The sequence below is a fragment of the Haliotis rufescens genome, unplaced genomic scaffold, assembly GCF_023055435.1.
Source record: "Haliotis rufescens isolate VD_foot unplaced genomic scaffold, xgHalRufe1.0.p SCAF_45, whole genome shotgun sequence".
Classification (NCBI taxonomy): domain Eukaryota; kingdom Metazoa; phylum Mollusca; class Gastropoda; order Lepetellida; family Haliotidae; genus Haliotis; species Haliotis rufescens.
Window position 1 is genome coordinate 1,428,574 of NW_025964168.1, and position 26,406 is coordinate 1,454,979.

At 42.7% G+C, this 26,406-nt stretch overlaps 1 protein-coding gene across 2 annotated transcripts in view; it reads left to right on the forward strand.

Annotated features, from left to right (window-relative positions):
* The window catches only part of LOC124145923 (alpha-aminoadipic semialdehyde synthase, mitochondrial-like), a 40,317-nt gene extending 15,623 nt beyond the window's left edge, over window positions 1–24,694 (forward strand). The window contains exons 9-23 of one of the 2 annotated variants that reach the window (XM_048383167.1): window positions 845–956; window positions 2,074–2,133; window positions 3,667–3,737; window positions 5,135–5,146; window positions 8,039–8,296; window positions 9,466–9,576; window positions 11,954–12,062; window positions 12,422–12,498; window positions 14,046–14,109; window positions 16,009–16,176; window positions 20,130–20,225; window positions 21,014–21,129; window positions 21,520–21,608; window positions 22,338–22,514; window positions 23,452–24,694. In XM_048383167.1, coding sequence (XP_048239124.1) covers window positions 845–956; window positions 2,074–2,133; window positions 3,667–3,737; window positions 5,135–5,146; window positions 8,039–8,296; window positions 9,466–9,576; window positions 11,954–12,062; window positions 12,422–12,498; window positions 14,046–14,109; window positions 16,009–16,176; window positions 20,130–20,225; window positions 21,014–21,129; window positions 21,520–21,608; window positions 22,338–22,514; window positions 23,452–23,567 — 1,636 coding nt within the window. In that variant the 3' untranslated portion in view covers window positions 23,568–24,694. The remainder of the gene's footprint in view (window positions 1–844; window positions 957–2,073; window positions 2,134–3,666; window positions 3,738–5,134; window positions 5,147–8,038; window positions 8,297–9,465; window positions 9,577–11,953; window positions 12,063–12,421; window positions 12,499–14,045; window positions 14,110–16,008; window positions 16,177–20,129; window positions 20,226–21,013; window positions 21,130–21,519; window positions 21,609–22,337; window positions 22,515–23,451) is intronic. The other variant, XM_048383168.1, reaches the window with a different exon arrangement.
* Window positions 24,695–26,406: the final 1,712 nt, after the last annotated feature.

Consider the following 26,406-nt stretch of genomic DNA (forward strand, 5'->3'; position numbering starts at 1 on the left):
GAAGGTCCGGGGTTCAATCCCAGACTGCATCATACCAAAAGACGTTAAAAGATGGTACTTGTTGTTACCCTGTCTGGCGCTCGGCATTAAGGGGCTAAAACAAGGACTGGTCGGCTCGGAGTCAGTATACTGTGTCTGAGTGGGGTATTCATGTTAAACTGCGGCATGGTATCTCAGTGAACTAGCACTATAAATCGGCATCAGTCCGGACTAGCACAAGCAGCCACACACACAAACACACACACACACGTGCATGCACGTTGCTATATAAGTGCAATAATCTTGGACGCGACGTTAAACCCCATTTTACCTCACCTCACCTCAATAACTTTCTTCTATTAATCAGCTGATGGCCCTAGCATGAAACTTAAGGAGGATGTGCAGCTTGATGATAAGAGGGCTGTACCATCCTAACATCACATGCTTCTATACCATTCATTAGATCATCCAAAACAGGCTTCCGCAGGAGATACTGCTTGGGTGAGATTCTGCATTGCAAGCCATTGTGATGTCATCAGTTACCATCACGTCACAGTCAACACCAATCCCTGCCACTAAGGCTGGTTCCAGTTCTTTTTACATCCAAAGACACTGGTTATTACAGTGTACAAACTGAAAAGGTTGGAAGAAGGATTTTGTTTGATAATTAGAATCTCACCCTGGTGTCTTTTTATATCGAATATATCAACACTCGTCGATAACAATTAACACTCCTCTGCAAGCCTTGGCTTGTGTTGATGTTTTTTATATCAAAGTCACTCGGGTGAGATTCTCTATATATTGAATTTTTTCCCATGAGTGAGTTCATTCACATGAGGTACACGCTTGTCGTCTGCTTTTCTAGTTTCGCTGGTGATGGTGTCCTGATCTGCTCAATCGACAACATGCCTGCCCAGATCCCACGCGAGGCCACCGACTTCTTTGGGAGCCTCTTGTTGCCCTACGTTAAAGACATGGTGAGCTTCACACAGATCTCGGTGTCCGGATTGATTAGAATATGCATGGGTCATGTGACCTGGTCACCTTCGTCTCTCATTTTCCAGTATATCATATCTCCATTCCAAACTGAAGTCCATTCAAAAGTCAAGTGAAATACAGGTTATCTCTACAATGCCATAACATTAGTAATTAGTTACGTATATTACCGTATCCGATATTTGCTAATATATTGGTTAGTGAACAATCCCAATTAGCACCCCTTCCGATTGATCAATATACACAAGACTTATTTATTCGTGTATAATACGTGTGTTATATGCATCCTTAATTGTGGGAAATTAGATTCTGGAAAAAAACATTTGTCGTATATAAACATTTCAGGCTGTCAGCATAAACCACGAAATTTACGATCTTTTAACCCTGTTGTTTTCCACCAAAATAATATTCTAATAAGAGCCCCCTATTTCTAATTTTGAGAGCGCCCTGGGCGCTTACTATGTCGAATACGGTATATAAGCTAGGAAACATGTACTCCTTGTAGGGCTGGGACGAGTCACTACCCAGGTACTGACCACCCTATTACCCGACCTTACCCGAGTTCCTGCTGTAGACATTAAGAGATCGGTACAAACTGTCCGATTTGGAAAAGTTTGACCGTAGCCCTGGCAAATTGTATTTAGATACGCGTGTAAATTGATCTGGTCATGCATACGCTGAAGTTTACTGCATGAAGTTTTATCATATCAAACATATAAAAGTCAGGAGTGGGTGCATTGTCAGAAAGAAATGGGATCATTAGTGACTTATAGTGTAACCATAGAGTTTTAGATACTTTTTGTCATTACAAATCTTTATCATGTGACTAACCATGGGTCTGGGTAGTCCTGTGGGTACCCGGGTCCTACTCAGGACCCACCCGACCCGTCCCAGCCCTAACGCCTTGCCTATGAGTCAGAAATCAGTGATCAGTAATCCAGGCCCTCCTGCAAACTGAACTCTTTAAATGAGTCTTGTCTGTGTAATCCTGAATCTCATGTTCACACTACTCTCACAATGATGTGTTTACTTGTATATTGGTGGCTGTACTTTTTGAGACTTGACCTCAACATTAACGATTAACCTCTCATTTTGCAGTTGAAATCTGAAGCCAAACATTCCTTCGAAGAGTATGACTGTTCTCCTGTGGTCAGAAATGTAAGTTGGGTGGAAACAGTTGATTAGAAGGTTTTACGCGACGCACACTTGCGCGTCCAGAACGCACAATTGCGCGTCCAGAACGCACAAATGTTGAGATTGGGCACAGAAAAAGAATATGCTGCGTCCAGAGGGACGTACAATAATAGTCATTGTACCTACAGCGCATCAAGAGCAGTTATGGGTGTCTGTCATTTCATCCATCAAGCATGACCACTGTCCCCATGATCATTGAATCATTCCAGGCTCTAAAGTAATTCTGTAATTATACAGTAGGCTACACCATGTCATGACTTTACAGGGCCCTGATGACCCGTGAAGATTCCGGGGTAGAACAGGTCTTCAGCATCCCATGCTTGCCGTAAAAGATGACTATGCTTGCCGTAAAAGGCGACTATGCTTGCCGTAAAAGGCGACTATGCTTGCCGTAAAAGGTGACTATGCTTGCCGTAAAAGGCGACTATGCTTGCCGTAAAAGGCGACTATGCTTGCCGTAAAAGGCGACTATGCTTGCCGTAAAAGGCGACTATGCTTGCCGTAAAAGATGACTATGCTTGCCGTAAAAGGCGACTATGCTTGCCGTAAAAGGCGACTATGCTTGCCGTAAAAGGTGACTATGCTTGCCGTAAAAGGCGACTATGCTTGCCGTAAAAGGCGACTATGCTTGCCGTAAAAGGCGACTATGCTTGCCGTAAAAGGCGACTATGCTTGTCGTAAAAGGCGACTAACGGGATCGGGTGGTCAGGCTCGCTGACTTGGATGATGCATGGTAACCAAGGTTACTTACAGGCCACCATGATGGAGCTAGAATATTGCTGAGTCTGGCATAAAGCAACCTTCACTCACTCACTGACACGACCTTTGAAGATCCGGGTTAGAATTTGTCTTCAGCAACCCAGCTTGTCTTAAGAGGCGACTAATGGGATCAGGTTGTCAGGTTGATGCATGTTATCATATCCCAATTGCCTAGATCGATGCTCATGATGTCAGTCACTGGATTGTCTGGTCCAGACTCAATTATTTAGAGACCGCCGTCATATAGCTGGAATATGCCGTGATGAAGATCCGGGGTAGAATAGGTCTTCAGCAACCCATGCTCGCCGTAATAGGCGACTATGCTTGTCGTAAGAGGCAACTAACGGGATCGGGTGGTCAGACTGGCTAACTTGGTTGAAGCATGTCATCGATCCCAATTGCGTGGATCGATGCTCATGATATTAATCACTGGATTGCCTGGTCCAGACTCGATTATTTACAGACTACCGTCATATAGCTGGAATATTGCTGAGTGCGGCGCTAATCAACAAACCAACCAACCAACCAACCAACCCTGCCGTGATGTACCTGGGGTAGCACTTGCCAAGTGTCAAACAACGGAGGCTACTCTAATCAGTCAAGATGATGTTCAGATAATCAAAATGATCAATATGTTAAAATGACATCTGATTCAATAGCGGTTAAAACATTCGTTTAATTTGTCATAATATGATCACTTCTTGAATAAATGTTCTCTGTTTTCTTGTGTCTTTCTAGGCAGTGATAGCTTCCAATGGATCTCTTGCCCCAAATTATGAATACATAGATGTTCTCCGACAAAAAGCTAAGTAAGTGGTATCGAATATTGTCTTGTGTGTGTCACCATGGCAATGCTATATGTGCAGCATCTTTTTTCCAGTTGTTTCATATCAGAGCTCTATTTCTGTGTTTATTGTGGGAAACAAACCAAGACCATTTATTTATTTTGTGCCATGATTGAAGACACAGGGAGTTAAGTAATAGTAAAATCTCAAGGGAAATGATTGCAAAAAGAAATAATATTTTCATCATAAAAGTGATGCAGTGCAAATACTGCCAGGAACCAGTCTATGTAAGAAGTGCTATGTACTCAAAATCTAGTGTATCATGGTCAGTGGTCTGAATAAACCAATGAGGGTATGTGCCTAGCTTTATATTAAAACCAAACTTAGAGGTCTCAGCAATAATCTTTAACAACAGAGAGTATGTCTATTATTCTCCGTCAGATGATTGGCCAATGCTATTTTCAAAATACACATAGGAAATGGAAGACAAATGCAAATGTGTTCTTGCACCAACAGTGGTAAAGAGTGTTGGTGGTGCCGGATGTGCCATGATTATCTGATAATACTCAACTGCAACCTGTTGCCGTTCACCCTTAGAGAAACAAAGATCTGAGGACATCCCATTAGGGGTCACGTCAGAACGACCTTTCATCTGACCAATTAGAGCGTCGCTTACCAGATTATGAAAGTGACAGTTGGAATGTGATTTCTAATCATGCAACCCCAAAAACTTTTAATTCCGAACGATAGTTACGGGTTTAACGACTGAATCCATACAATCTAGACCATCTATTAGCCATTCCAGAATGTTCTTTTGTTCAGGTTTCAAATTTGTAAACGAGGATTTGTCAGAATATGTTTCGAAGCGTAGTCGCCAATTTGAAATTAGTGCCGTAAAGCACGAGAAAGCTGCCTTCTGATTGGTCATTCCATTTGTCGGTTAAAGTTTGCGCAAGGTCGGTCTGACGTGACCCGAAATAGGATGTCCTCAGATCTTTGTTTAGCGGTAGCGAGAACTAAGATCTGATTTTAATGAGATTGACTTATATCTTATTGGGAACAACACTGAAAATGTCTTCAGTTGTCCACTCGGGGTTAATCCCTGACAGGCATTCATTGTGTGGAATAGGGCAGGGGGCAGCTGGTGCCTTATGGGATGCAAACGGGATGTTAGTCATAAAAAGATGGTTACAGAATGTTAATTGTTATTTGAATTATTCACAGTGTCAAGATCAAAGCCCATTTCACTCATTAACCAAATCCTACTAAAATCCCTCACTCACTCTGTATAACGGAAACAATGTTGAAACTGCATTAAGCCAAACTAACTCTTTCTCTCGATCTCTGGAACAGTAACCATGTTTTGGACATGTTCAACAAGGTCGTCCGTGTCTGACCACTTAGTTCCATGTTATTTGTAGGGACAAGAGGAGGTAAGACCAGTTCTTTGTCATTTCAAGGGCCATAGTCTGCCGTACATTTTATGTGATCCACCTCATTATACGCACACGCAGTCATAGGCACACCACGCTTTCTTCAGCCAGATCTACTTCAAACCCGTGACTAATTTCTCAGTGTATCAAATACAACTGCTGCTCACTGTGCTGGTAACTGATTTCATTCAGAGATAAATCACTCTCTTCCTATTTCCCTTTGTTATTTCCATATTGTTTTGTTTTGTGCACATGGCATTTTGTTACTTGGTTTGTTGATTATTTTCCTCATACCATAGGCAAAATACAACTAAAACATTTCTCTTCAAATTATTGGGCGGTCAGGTAGCCTTGTGTTTTCTCGTCATGCTGAAGACCCGGGTTTGATTCCTGACAGGACTACTATGTGTGAAGCCCATTTCTGGTGTCCCCCGCCATGATGTAGCTAGAATATTGCTAAAAGTGGGAAAACCATACTCAATCACATCAAATAATTGCTCAAAAGTTGGGTGGAAGAAATTAAAGAAAAAGATGAAGAAGTGGTATTTTTGTCCAGTGAAAATTCTAAGGGTTTTCATTTTCAACTTAACATACTTGACAGGAAGAAAATGAGACGCCTAAAAAATATCTATTCCACATTTGTAAAGATTTTCATTTTGGGTCTGTAGACAAAGTAATGTTAATAAAAACTGCCTAACTTAGGTTGTCTTGGCTGTGATCATTACCCTGCCCTACATATTTAGATGTGTGCTTAATTCATTTTTTCCTATCAGAGTATTTTTCGATTCAGTACTCCTACGTTAGTAGCGCTAGTCTCTTATTATTGGTTGTAGTACTAACGTGTGAGATTCTGTATCTGTAGGTCTACTAAAGCAAACAAAGTAAATTTAACTTCAAAATATTAAGATGTATGTGAAGTGCATTTCACTTTCTTAACCTTGCTTGACACATTTGACACAAGTATTATAATTTCTTGTTTCCACTGTCAGCATCCCTGTGTACATTACACAATCTTGTTGATAATTAAGTAAGTTTGAAATGTTCTTATCCTGGAACCAGTTATTTGTGTGAGAATATAGAAAAGGTCCCCAGTATCCCATGCTTGTCTCCCCGTGGTGATTTTGGGGCAGAAGAGGTCCCCAGTATCCCATGCTTGTCTCCCCGTGGTGATTTTGGGGCAGAAAAGGTCCCCAGTATCCAATGCTTGTCTCCCCATGGTGATTTTGGGGCAGAAAAGGTCCCCAGTATCCCATGCTTGTCTCCCCGTGGTGATTTTGGGGCAGAAAAGGTCCCCAGTATCCAATGCTTGTCTCCCCATGGTGATTTTGGGGCAGAAAAGGTCCCCAGTATCCAATGCTTGTCTCCCCATGGTGATTTTGGGGCAGAAAAGGTCCCCAGTATCCCATGCTTGTCTCCCCGTGGTGATTTTGGGGCAGAAAAGGTCCCCAGTATCCCATGCTTGTCTCCCCGTGGTGATTTTGGGGCAGAAAAGGTCCCCAGTATCCCATGCTTGTCTCCCCGTGGTGATTTTGGGGCAGAAAAGGTCCCCAGTATCCCATGCTTGTCTCCCCGTGGTGATTTTGGGGCAGAAAAGGTCCCCAGTATCCCATGCTTGTTTCCCCGTGGTGATTTTGGGGCAGAAAAGGTCCCCAGTATCCCATGCCTGTCCCCATGTGGAGATTCGGAAGCAGTAACGGTTAACTATAGAAATATGACCCTCACTTCTTTTGTAGGCCATGATATAGCTGGAATATTTCTGACTTAGACTCACTAAATACTGTAAATCGTGAAATTAATGCGTCTCCAAAAGAATGCGACCACTGGACCCTAGCCAAAAAGCAACTCAATATGAATGCGACACCCAACCTCTCAAGCGTTAGTGGATTTCTATCTAAAGATGTCCTCAGTCAGGTTTAGAATCCTCACCTTAATCCAACCTTACATTAATCCAATCACACACCAAATAGCCCCGCTTATTAGCACTGAGTAAAGTACTTCCGGAAAAACAATACATGCGTGCTGGCTCGTGTCGGCCTTTGACGCAGTCGCAAAGAACAAAGGGTGGCGTCTGTCTGGACTTGCAGGTGTGATCAGTGATGACATGAGTGAGTAGAACTCTTGTCTTGACCCCAACAGTGACAATTCACAGGACGTAATTAGTGTTTGAATGACATTGTTTATATACTTTATATCGTGCGAAACAGTGGTGTGGAATACATCAGCGTATGTCTAAGTTGGTAATTTTGCTATCCAAAATGTCTTATTGTTGATATAAATGCGATGTTTAAAAATACAAGCAAAGACCATTTTTCGCATTTGATTCACACTCGCGTTAATTTCAAGATTTACAGTAATTGGGCATCTGATCTTTATGTTTGTGAGATGATATGTGAAATAATTGATGCAGTAAAATCTTCTTGTTTCTGTGAAGATTGTGTGAGGCGACATCATGAGATGTGTTGTTCACCTCCAGCATGGTGTAGCTTGGCTGCGTGATGGCTGTGTTGCTTTGTGTAATATGCTTTAAATATTTATGTTCTGTAATCCTAATAATAGTTTAGATTAAGATGAAACAATAGGTAAAAAATGTGGGAACTTTAGCCAAACCTGTCTCCAGTAAAAAGTCATTGAGCCTTGTAAGGTCAGCTAATAATTGTCCATAATTATGCCAATTTTCTCCGAATGCTGAACGGTTAAAAGGTGTTTGGCATACACCTCATTGTACTGTAATGTATAAACTGAGAAAGAATACTGCTAATTTAGTCATCTTGTTGAAATTTGTAAGTAGATTTATTTCATAATCTGTCTCCCATTGCTCTGTTTGGCTGTGCTTTGAGTGTTGTTTTCCAGAATGTTGTTAATGACCTGTTGATTGTTGTTTCTGGTGTCCAGGGCAGGTCACAAGGCCCAGCGGACCTCCAGTGGCATTGAGAAACGGGTGCTGGTTCTTGGTGCAGGCTACGTTGCTGGCCCGGCGGTAGACTACCTGTTACGCGACAACTCCACACACGTCACTGTGGCATCCCAATACAGCGAGGAGCTTGACGCCATCAGTCAGAAATGTCCGGCGGCGGACTGTTTGTTGATGGACGTACAGCGGAGTCAGGAGGACCTGCAACGCCTTATCCCTGAACATGACTTGGTCGTCAGGTGCGTAATCATGTCATGGTTGTCAGGTGGTTATCAGGTGCATAAAAAGGGTGCGGTTGTCAGGTGGTTATGAGGTGCATTAAAAGGGTGTGGTTGTCAGGTGGTTATCAGGTGCATAAAAAGGGTGCGGTTGTCAGGTGGTTATCAGGTGCATAAACATGGTGCGTTTGTCAGGTGGTTATCAGGTGCATAAAAAGGGTGTGGTTATCAGGTGCATAAAAAAGGGTGTGGTTGTCAGGTGGTTATCAGGTGCATAAAAAGGATGTGGTTGTCAGGTGGTTATCAGGTGCATAAACATGGTGCGTTTGTCAGGTGGTTATCAGGTGCATAAAAAGGGTGTGGTTGTCAGGTGGTTATCAGGTGCATAAAAAGGGTGTGGTTGTCAGGTGGTTATCAGGTGCATAAACATGGTGCGTTTGTCAGGTGGTTATCAGGTGCATAAACATGGTGCGTTTGTCAGGTGGTTATCAGGTGCATAAAAAGGGTGTGGTTGTCAGATGGTTATCAGGTGCATAAAAAAGGGTGTGGTTGTCAGGTGGTTATCAGGTGCATAAAAAGGGTGTGGTTGTCAGGTGGTTATCAGGTGCATAAACATGGTGCGTTTGTCAGGTGGTTATCAGGTGCATAAAAAGGGTGTGGTTGTCAGGTGGTTATCAGGTGCATAAAAAGGGTGTGGTTGTCAGGTGGTTATCAGGTGCATAAACATGGTGCGTTTGTCAGGTGGTTATCAGGTGCATAAACATGGTGCGTTTGTCAGGTGGTTATCAGGTGCATAAAAAGGGTGTGGTTGTCAGATGGTTATCAGGTGCATAAAAAAGGGTGTGGTTGTCAGGTGGTTATCAGGTGCATAAAAAGGGTGTGGTTGTCAGGTGGTTATCAGGTGCATAAAAAGGGTGTGGTTGTCAGGTGGTAATCAGGTGCATCAAAAGGGTGCGGTTATCGGATGGTTATCAGGTGCATAAAAAGGGTGCGGTTGTCAGGTGGTTATCAGGTGCATAAAAAGGGTGTGGTTGTCATGTGAGTTCACACGATGTGGACATATGGAGCCCTCAATGGTATGATTTCCCAGGGTTTAATTGTACCGGTATGATAAGCAGCTCCCACTCATCATTTATTTCTTAAATTTTTTCATGTATTTGATGTTTCTGAGTGAAGTTTGACATTTTTAGCTTGTTGCCGTATGCGCTCCACCCCGACATTGCCAAGCTGTGTATTGACCACAAACGGAACATGGTGACAGCCAGCTACGTGTCCCCAGCCATGCAGAACCTCCATCAAAGGTATATGTCTGTCCACAATTAGCAGGACATTATTTTTTTAATTGTTGGATTACAGATATTTTTTGTCAAGGTTTGAAGTCGGAGGAGCAAATGAAAATAGCTGACATCAGCTTCTTCTTTTTGTAAACTGGATCACAGAATGCTTTTACATATTATTATTGGGGTGTGGCAGTGTGGGGTGAAGAAGAAGAAAAAAAAATAATTCACCATCTGTAGCACCGTCTGCTGGAATTTTTTTTCTTTTCTCTTGTGCATCAAGAAAAGGGACATAACTCTACAATTTGAGCATCACCAGTTTTAGAGATGATGTTTAATAAAACCGTAATCTCAAACTGATTTTGCATGTTTGACATGTAGGTGGGAAAAATATGTGTAAACCTTGGATTATTATTTTTTTCCAATTTTGAAGGAAATAGTGTCAGCGGATTTGTTATCCAACTTATACAAAAATAATGTCCCGGAGAAAGATAAAATCATGACTTTAGTATTGTGACTGCTTGTAGCTATTGCTGTGTGCTTGGTGTGCTTGGCCCAGATAGTCTCTTGTATGTGACTGGACTTTTCTAAACAGTCACTCACTGTGTTGATGTTAAATTGATGGATGCAGATCAGGAGTACATATAATTCCAGCTTACTTTAATATCAAGGAATTCATTTATTTGAGGAAGCTTGCTTGTATATCATATCACAATTATTTTTGTTTTAAGGATTCTCTACATGTTAACTAGTTATGATACATGTAGTATCCAGCTGATAGGTTCTCAATTCCCCATGCTTGTCTCCCTGTGGGAATTCTGGGTAGAATAGGTTCTCAATTCCCCATGCTTGTCTCCCTGTGGGAATTCTGGGTAGAATAGGTTCTCAATTCCCCATGCTTCTCTCCCTGTGGGAATTCCTGGTAGAATAGGTTCTCAATTCCCCATGCTTCTCTCCCTGTAGGAATTCTGGTTAGAATAGGATCTCAATTCCCCATGCTTGTCTCCCTGTGGGAATTCCGTGTAGAATAGATTCTCAATTCCCCATGCTTGTCGGCCTTTGTGAATTCTGGTTAGAATAGGTTCTCAATTCCCCATGCTTGTCTCCCTGTTGGAATTCTGGTTAGAAAAGGATCTCAATTCCCCATGCTTGTCTCCTTTTGGGAATTCTGGTTAGAATAGGTTCTCAATTCCCCATGCTTGTCTCACTGTGGGAATTCTGTGTAGAATAGGTTCTCAAATCCCCATGCTTGTCTCCCTGTGGGAATTCTGGTAAGAAAAGGATCTCAATTCCCCATGCTTGTCTCCCTGTGGGAATTCTGGTTAGAATAGGTTCTCAATTCCCCATGCTTGTCTCACTGTGGGAATTCTGTGTAGAATAGGTTCTCAATTCCCCATGCTTGTCTCCTTTTGGGAATTCTGTGTAGAATAGGTTCTCAATTCCCCATGCTTGTCTCACTGTGGGAATTCTGTGTAGAATAGGTTCTCAAATCCCCATGCTTGTCGCCCTGTGGGAATTTGGTGTAGAATGGGATCTCAATTCCCCAGGCTTGTCTCCCTTTGGGAATTCTGGGTAGAATAGGATCTCAATTCCCCATGCTTGTCTCCCTTTGGGAATTCCTGGTAGAATAGGATCTCAATTCCCCATGCTTGTCTCCCTGTAGGAATTCTGGTTAGAATAGGATCTCAATTCCCCATGCTTGTCTCCCTGTGGGAATTCCGTGTAGAATAGGTTCCCAATTCCCCCTTTTGATAATTTGGGATATTTCATAATTATTTTTTTTAGTTTCCATGGCAACAACTTTGACTTTGACTGAAAATGGGGGTATTGGCCGGGGATATTAGTATTTTATGCTTGTTGTAATAGAGTGGAGATATAATGGCCTGGACAATAGTCAGAATAAACAGAAATGATGAGACTGATTATGTGTAGGCAGTTGAAGTAGCTGGAATATGGTGGTCACTGCAGAGTAACTGACGAGACCGCCTCTGTGGTCTAGTGGTAGAGCGTCCGCCCAGAGAGCGGATGGTCCGGGGTTCGATCCCCAGCCGTGTCATACCAAAAGACGTTAAAAGATGGTACTTCTTGTTACCCTGTCTGGCGCTAGGCATTAAGGGGCTAAAACAAGGACTGGTCGGCTCGGAGTCAGTATACTGTTTCTGAGTGGGATATTCATGTTAAACTGCGGCATGGTATCTCAGTGAGCTAGCACTATAAATCGGCATCAGTCCGGACTAGTACAAGCAGCCACACAAACACACACACACGTACATGTACGTCGCTATATAAGTGCAATAATCTTGGACGTGACGTTAAACCCCATTTCACCTCACCTCACCTCACCTCACCTCACCTCACCTCACCTCACCTTCACCGACATCGAGAGGGCCATGTGTTTCAGTGCCGTGGATGCAGGTGTGACCATCATGAACGAGATCGGTGTCGACCCTGGCATTGACCACATGATGGCAATGCAGTGCTTTGATGAGGTCCGGAACGATGGAGGAAAGGTCAGATACAGCATCTTTTACTTCATTATGTTTTTTGATGTTTGCAGAATATTACATTGTGATCATACTGTCTTCCCACATCAAACAGATCACGTTAAAGAGCCACACTTTCCTGAAAGGATAGCTAACGATTTCTCTGCATATGTAATTCAGTTCCGTTTGAATATACCTGTAAGCAACAGTGTTTAAAAGTAAAAAAATATTTTTAAAAATGAAAAACCAATTAGAAGCACTTTCAATATTCTTTTCCATTCTTCAGTGTATGTTTTGTTTGAGGCATTTTGTGGATGAGTTTATATTTAATTGCCAACTCTTGAAAAATGTCTGTATTGAGGGTGTTCCCAATTACTGTTGTGCAGATCACGTCCTATGTTTCCTGGTGTGGGGGGTTACCTGCCCCTGAATATTCGGACACACCCCTTCACTATAAATTCAGGTAAGTATCAGACATATAGAAAGTCTAGTTTTTTGCTCCCCCCAAAATAAGAAAAGTTATCCTAGTATGTTTCAGAGGAAATAACTAAAATGTGCAAGGAAACTAAATTCAGTCAACAATTTTGAGTAATGAAATGCAAAGTCTAAAGGTGAAATATTTGTAAATAAGGTCACAATACATTAATTATTTGATTTTCCTTCAATCTTTCAATTGTTTGTTTGTTTGTTGTTTAACGGCGCACTCAGCAATATTCCAGCCATAGGTCAGCGGTCTGTAATAATCGAGTCTGGACCAAACATCCAGTGATTGACATCATGAGCATCGATCTACGCAATTGGGATAGAATGACATGCACTATGAATGTTGTCACTATGGGACTGCTGGCACTGTTGCCACCATGGGACTGTTGCCACTATGGGACTGTTGTCACTGTTGCCACTATGGGACTGCTGGCACTGTTGCCACCATGGGACTGTTGCCACTATGGGACTGTTGTCACTGTTGCCACTATGGGACTGCTGGCACTGTTGCCACCATGGGACTGTTGCCACTATGGGACTGTTGTCACTGTTGCCACTATGGGACTGTTGTCACTGTTGCCACTATGGGACTGTTGTCACTGTTGCCACTATGGGACTGTTGTCACTGTTGCCACTATGGGACTGCTGGCACTGTTGCCACCATGGGACTGTTGCCACTATGGGACTGTTGTCACTGTTGCCACTATGGGACTGTTGTCACTGTTGCCACTATGGGACTGTTGTCACTGTTGCCACCATGGGACTGTTGCCACTATGGGACTGTTGTCACTGTTGCCACCATGTGACTGTTGCCACTATGGGACTGTAACAGTTGTCACTGTTGCCACCATGGGACTGTTGCCACTATGGGACTGTTGTCACTGTTGCCACCGTGGGACTGTTGCCACTATGGGACTGTAACAGTTGTCACTGTTGCGACCATGGGACTGTTGCTACAATGGGACTGTTGGCACTGTTGTCAATATGGGACTGTTGTCACTGTTGCCACTATGGGACTGTTGTCACTGTTGCCACTATGGGACTGCTGGCACTGTTGCCACTATGGGACTGTTGTCACTGTTGCCACTATGGGACTGTTGTCACTGTTGCCACTATGGGACTGTTGTCACTGTTGCCAATATGGGACTGTTGTCACTGTTGCCACTATGGGACTGTTGCCACTATGGGACTGTTGTCACTGTTGCCACTATGGGACTGTTGTCACTGTTGCCACTATGGGACTGTTGTCACTGTTGCGACCATGGGACTGTTGTCACTGTTGCCACTATGGGACTGTTGCCATACATCGAGCATAGAGCCAGTGTCACCACCTCCAAAGTTACACTGGCAGATTCTGGCAGCTGACAGTGTTCCCCTTGGGGAGTCTTGGGGATAATAGTCCCCCAATACCTAATGCTTATCATGAGAGTAAACCTGGAAAAGGGTTGAAAATGTTCAACTTAGCTACGGGCAACAGAGTATTTAAAAATGATTCCTTTGTCAATGAAAATTGTCTCACTGTTGCAGTTGGTTCCCAAGGGGTGTTTTGATGAACTGTCTCGCAGGGGCCAAATATCTCAAAAACAAACAGGTAGGAATGTTTACGTCTTGCTTGCAGTAAAACATGTAGCCTTAATTGATGGGTCTGATCCAAGACCCCCTCCCTTCATCTTTTGAAGGGGTCACGGGTGGCCCAGTCGTCTAAGGCGCCGTGATTCGCTGTGCAGAATTGCGTCCCATGGGCACGCCAGAAACCTATGATTGTGGGTTCGAATCCTGGTTCGCCCTGATTATGTTTCTAGGTTTGTCAGCACCATACCCGTGCTCGTTGGTTTCACCGAAGTAGTAAACGTCTGAGACCTGCATCTCTTCGGGCTTTCCTCCCACATTAAGCTGACACGTTGTGATATAACTAAAATAATGTTAAAAGTGGCGTTAAACCCAACTCACTCACTCACTCGTCTACCTAAAATAATAAGTGCCAGTTTACATCACCAGTGTGTAAAAAACCACCATGTTAATTCTTAACGATTGTTTTTAGAAATATTAGATATTACGGTTAGAAATGATAGATTTTTTACTGAGAAATATTAGATATTATATTCAGAGATATTAGATATTGTATGTTAACCACCAAAAGAAAGGTGAACCATAGAAACGTATAGAGAAATATGTACATTAAGAAGAGATGTTTCCAATGTCTATTGTTTTTTGACAAAACTAACAATCAGTAAAGTGTTACCACAGAGAGTCTTTATTCTTATCACGATATGCTGCATGAGATTTCCAAACTGTACACGCTAATGCATGAGACAAATGGTGCATCTGGAGTCAAGGACCTTCTCTCCTTTCCACTTTCTCATCCGTCTTACCTATCTTATCTTATCTTTTTTATACTGTATGATATCGCCTACTTTTCCAATGATTGAAAATGTCCCACCACCCCCTGGTCAAGTGGGGCTGTGTGGGCTACATGTATATCGTGACTATTTATCTGAAAAAAAAAGGACACACCCATGTCATGCTGCACTCGGAGACAGGTCTGCCGCAGTGGCCATTTACAGCTATATTCACCAATTTACATTACATTTATTTCTAAATTTAATATCCAATCTCATTAAAGTCAGTTCTAAGTTTTCGCTGCCGCTAAACAAATATCTGAGGACATCCCATTAGGGGTCACGTCAGAAGGACCTCCTCTGTTCAAATGTCTATCCAACGGAAGCGAGAGATACACAATAATTTTGGCGGAATCAGTCGTACTGTCGTTCGGAATTCCCTGTGTTAACGTTTTCAAGGTTGCATGATCAGAAAACACATTCTGACTGTCACTTTCTTCATCTGGTAAGCGACGCTTTGATTGGTCGGATGAAAGGTCGTTCTGACGTGACACATAAGGGGATGTCCTCAGATCTTTATCTAAATATTATTATAATATTATTATATATTTTATATTCCTAAACTAATCACCGCCAAAAGAAACACAAAGTTTCTAAAAATGCAGCAATAATGTCCATTTCATTTGAAATGATGTGTTATCTACTCATGTATGAATTTTTAAATATTATAAATTTGTTTTATCATTTTCTGCAGCTGAATGATATTCAAGTTAGTTTCCTTATATTTGCATGTATATATGTAATTCTTTATAATTATGAATAAGTGATAAAGTAGAAAGCTCTGGTCAAGGTCTCCAAGTTGAGAAGACTGTTTTGTAACTTCTACACAAGTATCGATTTGTGTTTCATACCAAGACTGACATTGATTAGTAAAATTTCCAACTTTATGACAATCATAGAAGAGATGCTCCAGCATCTCAGATTCATCATTGCAGAAGTAACATTTAAAGTTTGTAGATATTCCGATTTGGTATAAAAACGATTGTGTTTTAATGTGATGTAATATGTTTTAGTGATAGTTTCTAGTTTTATTGTCAGTGCTGCATTCACTGATACATTTAAAACATATGGCGAGGTGTTCCCTGCTGCAGATGGTGGAGGTGTCACCCGGGGGAGGCCTCTTGGAGGCAGTGGAGCCCCTCCACTTCATGCCGGGGTTCAACCTGGAGGGCTTCCCCAACAGAGACTCTACAGCCTACATCAACAAGTATGGTATTGAATCTGCCAATACTGTGCTTAGGGGCACCATCAGATACCAGGTAAAGTGTGCCCTGTGTAGTGTCAGATATGAGGTAAAGTGTGCCCCATGTAGTGTCAGATATGAGGTAAAGTGCACCCTAGGTGGTATCAGGTATGAGGTAAAGTGTGCCCTGTGTAGTATCAGATATGAGGTAAAGTGTGCCCTAGGTGGTGTCAGGTATGAGGTAAAGTGTGCCCTGTGTAGTATCAGATATGAGGTTAAGTGCACCCTAGGTGGTATCAGATATGAGGTAAAGTGTGCCCTAGGTGGTGTCAGATATAAGGTAAAGTGTGCCCCATGTGGTATCAGATATGAGGTAAAGTGTGCCCTAGGTGGTATCAGATATAAGGTAAAGTGTGCCCTAGGTGGTATCAGATATGAGGTAAAGTGTGCCCTTTGTAGTATCAGATATAAGGTAAAGTGTGCCCTAGGTGGTATCAGATATGAGGTAAAGTGTGCCCTAGGTGGTGTCAGATATAAGGTAAAGTGTGCCCCATGTGGTATCAGATATGAGGTAAAGTGTGCCCTAGGTGGTATCAGATATAAGGTAAAGTGTGCCCTGTGTAGTATCAGATATGAGGTAAAGTGTGCCCTAGGTGGTGTCAGATATGAGATAAAGTGTGCCCTAGGTTGTATCAGATATGAGGTAAAGTGTGCCCTAGGTGGTGTCAGATATAAGGTAAAGTGTGCCCCATGTAGTGTCAGATATGAGGTAAAGTGTGCCCCATGTGGTGTCAGATATGAGGTAAAGTGTGCCCTAGGTGGTGTCAGATATGAGGTAAAGTGTGCCCTAGGTGGTATCAGATATGAGGTAAAGTGTGCCCTGTGTAGTATCAGATATGAGGTAAAGTGTGCCCTACGTGGTGTCAGATATGAGGTAAAGTGTGCCCTAGGTGGTTTTAGATATGAGGTAAAGTGTGCCCAATGTGGTGTCAGATATGAGTAAAGTGTCCCCTAGGTGGTGTCAGATATGAGGTAAAGTGTCCCCTAGGTGGTGTCAGATATAAGGTAAAGTGTGCCCTAGGTGGTGTCAGATATAAGGTAAAGTGTGCCCCATGTAGTGTCAGATATGAGGTAAAGTGTGCCCCATGTGGTATCAGATGTGAGGTAAAGTGTGCCCCATGTGGTGTCAGATATGAGGTAAAGTGTGCCCAATGTGGTGTCAGATATGAGGTAAAGTGTGCCCTAGGTGGTTTTAGATATGAGGTAAAGTGTGCCCTAGGTGGTGTCTGATATGAGGTAAAGTGTGCCCCATGTGGTGTCGGATATGAGGTAAAGTGTGCCCCTTGTGGTGTCAGATATAAGGTAAAGTGTGCCCCTTGTGGTGTCAGATATGAGGTAAAGTGTGCCCAATGTGGTGTCAGATATAAGGTAAAGTGTGCCCCATGTGGTGTCAGATATGAGGTAAAGTGTGCCCCTTGTGGTGTCAGATATGAGGTAAAGTGTGCCCCTTGTGGTGTCAGATATGAGGTAAAGTGTGCCCCTTGTGGTGTCAGATATGAGGTAAAGTGTGCCCCATGTGGTGTCAGATATAAGGTAAAGTGTGCCCCATGTGGTGTCAGATATGAGGTAAAGTGTGCCCCATGTGGTGTCAGATATGAGGTAAAGTGTGCCCCATGTGGTATCAGATATGAGGTAAAGTGTGCCCTAGGTGTTGTCAGATATGAGGTAAAGTGTGCCCTAGGTGGTTTTAGAGATGAGGTAAAGTGTGCCCAAGGTGGTATCAGATATGAGTAAAGTGTGCCCTGTGTGGTATCAGATATGAGGTAAAGTGTGCCCTAGGTGGTGTCAGATATGAGGTAAAGTGTGCCCCATGTGGTGTCAGATATGAGGTAAAGTGTGCCCCATGTGGTATCAGATATGAGTAAAGTGTGCCCCATGTGGTATCAGATATGAGGTAAAGTGTGTCCCATGTGGTTTCCGATATGAGGTAAAGTGTGCCTTGTGTAGTGTCTGATATGAGGTAAAGTGTGCCCTAGGTCGTATCAGATATGAGGTAAAGTGTGCCCCATGTGGTATCAGATATGAGGTAAAGTGTGCCCCATGTGGTATCAGATATGAGGTAAAGTGTGCCCTAGGTGTTGTCAGATATGAGGTAAAGTGTGCCCTAGGTGGTTTTAGATATGAGGTAAAGTGTGCCCTAGGTGGTATCAGATATGAGTAAAGTGTGCCCCATGTGGTATCAGATATGAGGTAAAGTGTGCCCTAGGTGGTATCAGATATGAGGTAAAGTGTGCCCCATGTGGTATCAGATATGAGGTAAAGTGTGCCCTAGGTGGTATCAGATATGAGGTAAAGTGTGCCCCATGTGGTTTCAGATATAAAGGTAAAGTGTGCCCCATGTAGTGTCAGATATGAGGTAAAGTGTGCCCCATGTGGTATCAGATATGAGTAAAGTGTGCCCCATGTGGTATCAGATATGAGGTAAAGTGTGCCCTAGGTGGTATCAGGGATGAGGTATAGTGTGCCCCATGTAGTGTCAGATTTGAGGTAAAGTGTGCCCCATGTGGTATCAGATATGAGGTAAAGTGTGCCCTAGGTGGTATCAGATATGAGGTAAAGTGTGCCCTAGGTGGTATCAGATATGAGGTAAAGTGTGCCCCATGTAGTGTCAGATATAAGGTAAAGTGTGCCCTAGGTAGTATCAGATATGAGGTAAAGTGTGCCCAATGTGGTGTCAGATATAAGGTAAAGTGTGCCCCATGTGGTGTCAGATATGAGGTAAAGTGTGCCCCATGTAGTTACAGATATGAGGTAAAGTGTGCCCCGTGTAGTGTCAGATATGAGGTAAAGTGTGCCCCATGTAGTGTCAGATATGAGATAAAGTGTGCCCCATGTAGTGTCAGATATGAGGTAAAGTGTGCCCCATGTAGTGTCAGATATGAGGTAAAGTGTGCCCCATGTAGTGTCAGATATGAGGTAAAGTGTGCCCCATGTAGTATCAGATATGAGGTTAAGTGCACCCTAGGTAGTATCAGATATGAGGTAAAGTGTGCCCCATGTAGTGTCAGGTATGAGGTAAAGTGTGCACTAGGTAGTGTCAGATATGAGGTAAAGTGTGCCCCATGTAGTGTCAGATATGAGGTAAAGTGTGCCCCATGTAGTGTCAGATATGAGGTTAAGTGCACCCTAGGTGGTATCATCAGATATGAGGTAAAGTGTGCCCTAGGTAGTGTCAGATATAAGGTAAATAGGCCCCATGTGGTATCAGATATTAGGTTAGTGTGCCCCATGTATCAGATACGAGTTACACCATCAGGAATGAGATAAAGTGCTCAGGTACACCTTCAGGTATGAGATAAAGTGCTCAGGTACACCTTCAGGTATGAGATAAAGCGCTCAGGTACACCTTCAGGTATGAGATAAAGTGCTCAGGTACACCTTCAGGTATGAGATAAAGTGTATGATGTAAAGTGTCCCCCAGGTGGTATCACATATGATGAAACTATGCTTGTAATGGTATCATGCGGTCAAATGAGGGTTTGGAGGAACATGAGATAAGAGGTAATATGGGGTGAAGGCACTGTGGCTGGGGATAATAGTGCATGTGCTCAGCATGATATGAGAAGTAAGGGCACTGTGCTCTAAAAGCATGATATTTGAGATAACGGTTACGTAAATTTGTGCTCAAGAGTATATTTGTGGCAAAGGAACTGTGCCTAGGGATAATATGACATAACTATTTTCTCAGGAGCATCGTATGTGAGGCAAGGACAGTGTGCCTTGTGTCACACTCGGTAAATGTATTTGCTTCAGGATACCGACAGACATAAGTAAACATCAAGACAGTGTAGGCAGTAGGCAGTTAGCAGTAGGCAGTAGGCAGACGGCAGACTCTGGTGTTATGGACATGAAGCAGCAGAGTATGCATGATATAATATATATAATCTCCAGTGTCAGCTGTCATTCTGTTTGTACACAGTGGAATTAACAGCCAATGTAGTCAGTAACTCAGGATTCCATTGACTGCAGGGTTACAGCACAGCCATCAAGGGTTTGATGCAGCTTGGGCTGATGGACTTGGAGCCTCATCCTTCACTGCATCCTGGTGGACCAGACATCACATGGGTAGGTCATAGGGAGTCATATCACATGGGTATGTTATATGGGGTCATATCACATGGGAAGGTCATAGGGGGTCATATCACATGGGTAGGTCATAGGGGATCATATCACATGGGTAGGTCAGCACATGGGTAGGTCAAGGGGGTCATATCACATGGGTAGGTCAGCACATGGGTAGGTCATAGGGGGTCATATCACATGGTAGGTCATAAGGGATATTATCACATGGGTAGGTCATAAGGGGTATTATCACATGGGTAGGTCATAGAGGGTCGTATCAAATTGGGGCTGGGGGATGGTCGGTCATATCACAAAGGAAGGCCATACACAGTCATATGACACTGGTAGGTCAAACAGGTTGTATCACATTCGGGCTGGGGGATGGTTGGTCATATACAGGTAGGTCATAAGGGGTCTTATCACATGGGTAGGTCATACAGGGTCATATCACATTGGGGCTTGGAGATGGTTGGTCATATCACACAGATAGGTCCTACACAGTCATATCCCATGGATAGGTCATATGGAGTCATCTCATGGATGGGTAATGGTGTCATATCATATGGTAGGTCATTTGGGGTCACATGGGGTCATGCCACATGGGTTGATAAGAAGATAATAAATGTAACCAGAATGTTGATTATGCATTGGTCATTTGTTTCCCGTGGATCTGTCCAAAATGTGGACAACGTACCCATGGTGATTGTGGGAACATTGTTTTCAGAGATGTACATACTTTGGATTTGATTTACGTAAAGTATGTTACAAATTACATGTTTTATGTTTTGCAGAAGGGCTTTATGAGCAACATGTTCGGCAAGTCACATGACATATTTGAGGACAGTCTGAAGGACCTGGTGTATGAGAAGTTGGGGCGTAACAAGCACATGCTTGACACTATCATCAGGTAGGGAGGTGGTTAAAGCGTTCGCTTGTTTCGCCGAAGACCCGGGTTCGTTTCCCCACATGGGTACAATGTGTGAAGCCCATTTCGGTGTCCCCTACTGTGATATTACAGGAATATTGCTAAAAGCTGCGTAAAACCATAATCACTCACTCACTCACTCACTAACTGTGTGGATCGTTGCTCATAGTATCAATCACTGGATTGTCTGGTCCAGATATGGAATATTCCTGAGTGCACCATTAAACAACAACAGCCAAAACATGATTTTGAATTTTCAATCATTGTTGGCCTGTGATGGTACAGAATTGGATGTACGTGATACAGGATTACACAGACATGATACACAATTGCTAGACACGGTCAAGGACGTCCATGTTTTCTGCGTTTCAGACTTGGCCTTCTGATGGATGAGATCATAGAGAAGAAGGGCAACCCCATGGACACCTTCAGCTCCTACCTAGCCAGGAGGCTGGCCTACGGTAAGACCGGATCCACTGACCAGCCGGCTGTGGTGATTACTTTCCGAATGAATCTGTGGTTAGTTTCTATGATCAGTTTAGGAAGTTAGGGCTAACTGAAGAATGTATACTGTGGGGGTCCAATAATGCTTACAACTCAGAAGGTGTACCCTTTTGCCACCAGCCATATTTTTGGGTTAACATCAGGTCTATACCTGAGAACGGAAACACTGAAAAGAATATGGGAACAGTGAAAAGAATATGGAAAAAGTGCACAGGATATGGAAACAGTGAACAGAGGGTGGAAACACTGAGCAGACGGTGGAAACACTGAGCAGAATATGGAAACACTGAGCAGAATGTGGAATCACTGAGCAGAATATGGAATCACTGAGCAGAATATGGAAACACTGAGCAGAATATGGAAACACTGAGCAGAATGTGGAAACACTGAGCAGAATATGGAAACACTGAGCAGAATATGGAAACACTGAGCAGAATGTGGAAACACTGAGCAGAATGTGGAAACACTGAGCAGAATATGGAAACACTGAGCAGAATATGGAAACACTGAGCAGAATGTGGAAACACTGAGCAGAATATGGAATTCTTGGAGAATTCACAAATACTGGAACTTAGTATTAGTAATGATACTTACATTTTGTATAAGATAATGATTCTAAACCCCACAGAATACATTGTGTAAACACTTAAACATCTGTCGACAACTTTGAATCATCACCCTTCCAGGCCCGATGGAGCGTGACCTGCTACTGATGCGTCACGACATCGGCATCTCGTGGCCAGACGGGTCCCTGGAGCAGCGGCAGCTCAACCTGGTGGTGTATGGAGACCAGGGAGGCTTCTCTGCCATGGCTAAGACTGTCGGGCTACCTACGGCCATCGCTGCCAAGATGATCCTAGAAGGTCAGTGCTGTAAGGTCAGGCAGAGTGAGTGAGTGAGTGGGTCAGTGAGTGAGTGAGTAGGTCAGTGAGTGAATCAGTCAGTGGGGTGAGGTGAGATGAGGTGAGGTGAGATGGAGTCACATCAACACCAAGATGATCCTGGAAGGTCAGTGCTGTAAAGTCAAGCAGAGTGAGTGAGTCAGTGAGTGAGTCAGTGGGTCAGTCAGTGAGTCAGTGGGTCAGTCAGTGAGTCAGTCAGTGAGTATGTGGTGAGGGTGAGGTGAGATGGAGTCGCATCAACACCAAGAGGATCATGGAAGGTCAGTGTTGTAAAGTCAAGCAGAGTGAGTGAGTGAGTGAGTGAGAGCTGAGGTGTACTCAGAGGTAATACCAAGACAGACCCGTGAAGATCCAGGGTAGAATAGGTCTTCAGCAACCAATGCTTGCTGCGAAAAGCGACTATGCTTGTTGTAAGAGGCGACTAACAGGATCAGGTGGTCAGGCTCGCTGTCTTGCTTGATGCATGTCATCGTACATATCCCAATTCAGGGATCTATGCTCATGCTATCAATCACTGGATGGGCTGGTCCAGACTTGATTATTTAGTCCACCGTCATATAGCTGGAATATTGCTAAATGCAGAAACCTATGATTGTGGGTTTGAATTCCGGTTCGCCCGATTATGTTTCTAGGTTTGTCAGCACCATACCCGTGCTCGTGGGTTTCACCGAAGTGGTAACCATCTGAGACCTGCATCACTTCGGGCTTTCCTCCCACATTAAGCTGACACGCCACGACATAACTGGAATACTGTTAAAAGCGGCGTTAAACTCACTCACTCACTTTAAGATTACAGTTGGCACAGTTCAGAACTCATCGGTTTTGCTCTCATGTAAACATGTTTTGCCATGGTGCCATACAAGAGTTGTGTATTTATGAGTGCTGCAATATTTTCCAGGCGAGATTCAGGAGAAGGGCATCGTCATACCACTGTCCAGGAATGTGTACCAGCCCATCATGTCCCGCCTCAACCAGGAGGGCATTCAAGGCACCGAGAAGATCAGATTACTGTAACGTGTGTTAGGATAGCACTATTTTCTAGAGTGAAGGACATCTGATACACTCTCTACCCAGAAATAATATATTCACCGATAAAAGAAACATGAAAACCATACATGAATTAATATATGAAGATTTACTCACATTCAAGAGATGTTAGATTGGTTTAAAGCACAAACGAACATACTGTCAAGTTGTGTGTACCGACGCCCATGAACGCTTCACATGTGACAACATAGATCCATGACTTGAGAGTGCCATTTGTCTCGTGCATGATTGGCGTGTAGAGTTTGAAAATCCCGTGCAGCACATCGTGATAAGAATACAGACACAGTGGTAACACCAGACTAGTTTTGTCATTAAGTGGTACACATTGGAAACATCTCTTCTTAACGTACGTACTTCTCTATATGTTTCTATGGTTCGCGTTTCTTTTGGTGGTGAGTATACTTCTTTCTTAGGTGGAAGTATCATGTTGAGGTTTATCAAGAATGTAGAATGTAGAATCTGACATGTTTTTAACGCTACATCTTTGTAAATCTGTGGTGTGTCATGTGACAGGTCAGGTGATGGATCAGAGCCCCGATTTGAGGACTGCAGGTTTCCGTTAGGCTGGAGTTGATAAGAGCATGATACTGAATGAAGGTGGAAGTACAAGGCTTAGATCGCTTCATGATTTTTCTGGCCAAGAATATCTTACCATTAATGTTTGTTGACGTTCGTGATGAAGTGTAATCGAGTGATTACATTCTTTCACCTGGCTGTTACCAAACTTATACAACTCAAAGATGGTTATATATCACCTTATTCTTCCATATTACTATAGTTACTATGGCAATTGTTTCATATTACTGTACTTAATATGGCGATTTTTTTCATATCACTATAGTTAATGTAGCAGTTCTTTCATATTACTATAGTTAATATGGCGATTCCTTCATATCGCTCCACGAAATGGAAGGGGGATATAAGAATGGGTGTTGTCCGTCTGTCCGTCACGTTTTGTTTCCAGACAGAGCTAAAAAACCATGAGAGATATCTTAACCAAACTTGGCACATGGATAGGTCTAGTGGTGAACTGATGCCTTTTGATAGTTTGGGATTTAAAAAAAAAAAAAATCAGTTTCCATAGCAATGACTTTGACTTAGACTGAAAATAGCGGTGTTAGCGAGGGATATGAGTATTTCGTGCTTGTTTTGTTTAAGACATATCACTAGGTGAGTTGTTCTAGTGTTTTGACACTTTTAACCAGGGTAATGCACCTCTCCATTAAAAATTCTGTTTTATAAACCAAATTAATCAACCCAAACAAAAATGGTCATGACCTCACATAGTATGTTGAAAATTTTGATATTTATGTTAATTTATGTAAAAGAGTATGATCTGACATAAGCTGAGAAGAAATGATTCTACAAGACGGTAGAAACAAGAATCAATTATTTTTTACAAAATGTTGACTGTGAAAGAGCTGGAGGTTTTTACATATCTGTGCACAGACTTATAATGGGAAGATGCAGATGCTAATGCTGAGGGGTTTGTTTGAACGATGTCAATGTCAGCGTTTGTTGTGAATATCTCAGCAATATTTCATAACGCACAGTGTTAATTTCCATGCATTATATTGTCAGTCTTCTATATATATAATTATAATTAATATGGAAGTGAATGGTTACAAGAACAGATTTATGATATTCTTGAAACTTTGTATCAAGAAGATAGTTTCCCAAATGTTTCGATACATCTTCGCCAGTTGTACTGGACTGAAGTTCAAAATCAGGTTACCAACCCCAACCTCTTTGTGCATCCGACACACCACTTAATTTGCCTTGGCATCCAATTTAAGAACTCTTGAGTCATGTCAGTGTACACAGCTGGTACAAGGAAATTAGACTGGGATGTTCACATAGAATGCATGACCATGCGTTCTCATAAGCTTTGGGCTAAATATTTTATTGATTTGTCACTCTTTGCAAGAAAAACAAGACAAAATAAATTTCAACATTGCATATTGACATCCGCGTACGAGATAAACATTTCACGGACTGCATTGCATTACCAGAGTACCGTTTGACAGGGCCTGGCATCAGTTTCAGGCATACCAAAAGGGGGTTGGCACCCTCCGAAATGTCTGGGAGAGAAGGTCAAGGGAAATGTGGTTTAGTACTGACCTTTTTGAAGTTATGGTATTTAATATCTACATATTATACACAATATTTATGTTATATATTAGCTCACTTGCTTCAGACCAGGGGTCCGTTACCCCATCTCTCAGTGGCTGTAACCATGGAGATGGATATGAAGCCTTGATGCTGCAGTTTCTAACAAACTTTTGTAATTGAAGATCTTATGATCTTCACTGCCCAATGTGAGGTGGCTGTTGTTATTCTTACCATAGTACTTACAGTTTGAATATATTTATGTTACTTGTTCTTCACAGTAAAGTGCTATTGTTATACAATTTATCTTATATTTTTGGAGTGGTGCACAAGTTTGAAATGATGTCATATTACCTGCATATAGCATTATGTATTTAGATCTGTTTTGTACATCCACAGGTGGTGTTCAGTTGTCATGTTTGCATGTATGTAACCCTTGCGTAACATAGCTATTGTAAGTAAGTAATTTTGTATTTTAATGAATTGCATACTTGAGATACGTGACCACTATGCACATTCCCTAGGGCTGGGACGAGTCCAAATTTACTACCCGGTTACCCCCCACCCCGCAATTACCCGACCCTGGGTACCCACTGTAGTTCTCAAGAGATAGGTACAAAATGTCCGATTGGGATTTTATTTTACCATAACCCTGGCAAAATTAAAGGATGTGGTCATGCATACACTGAAGCTGACT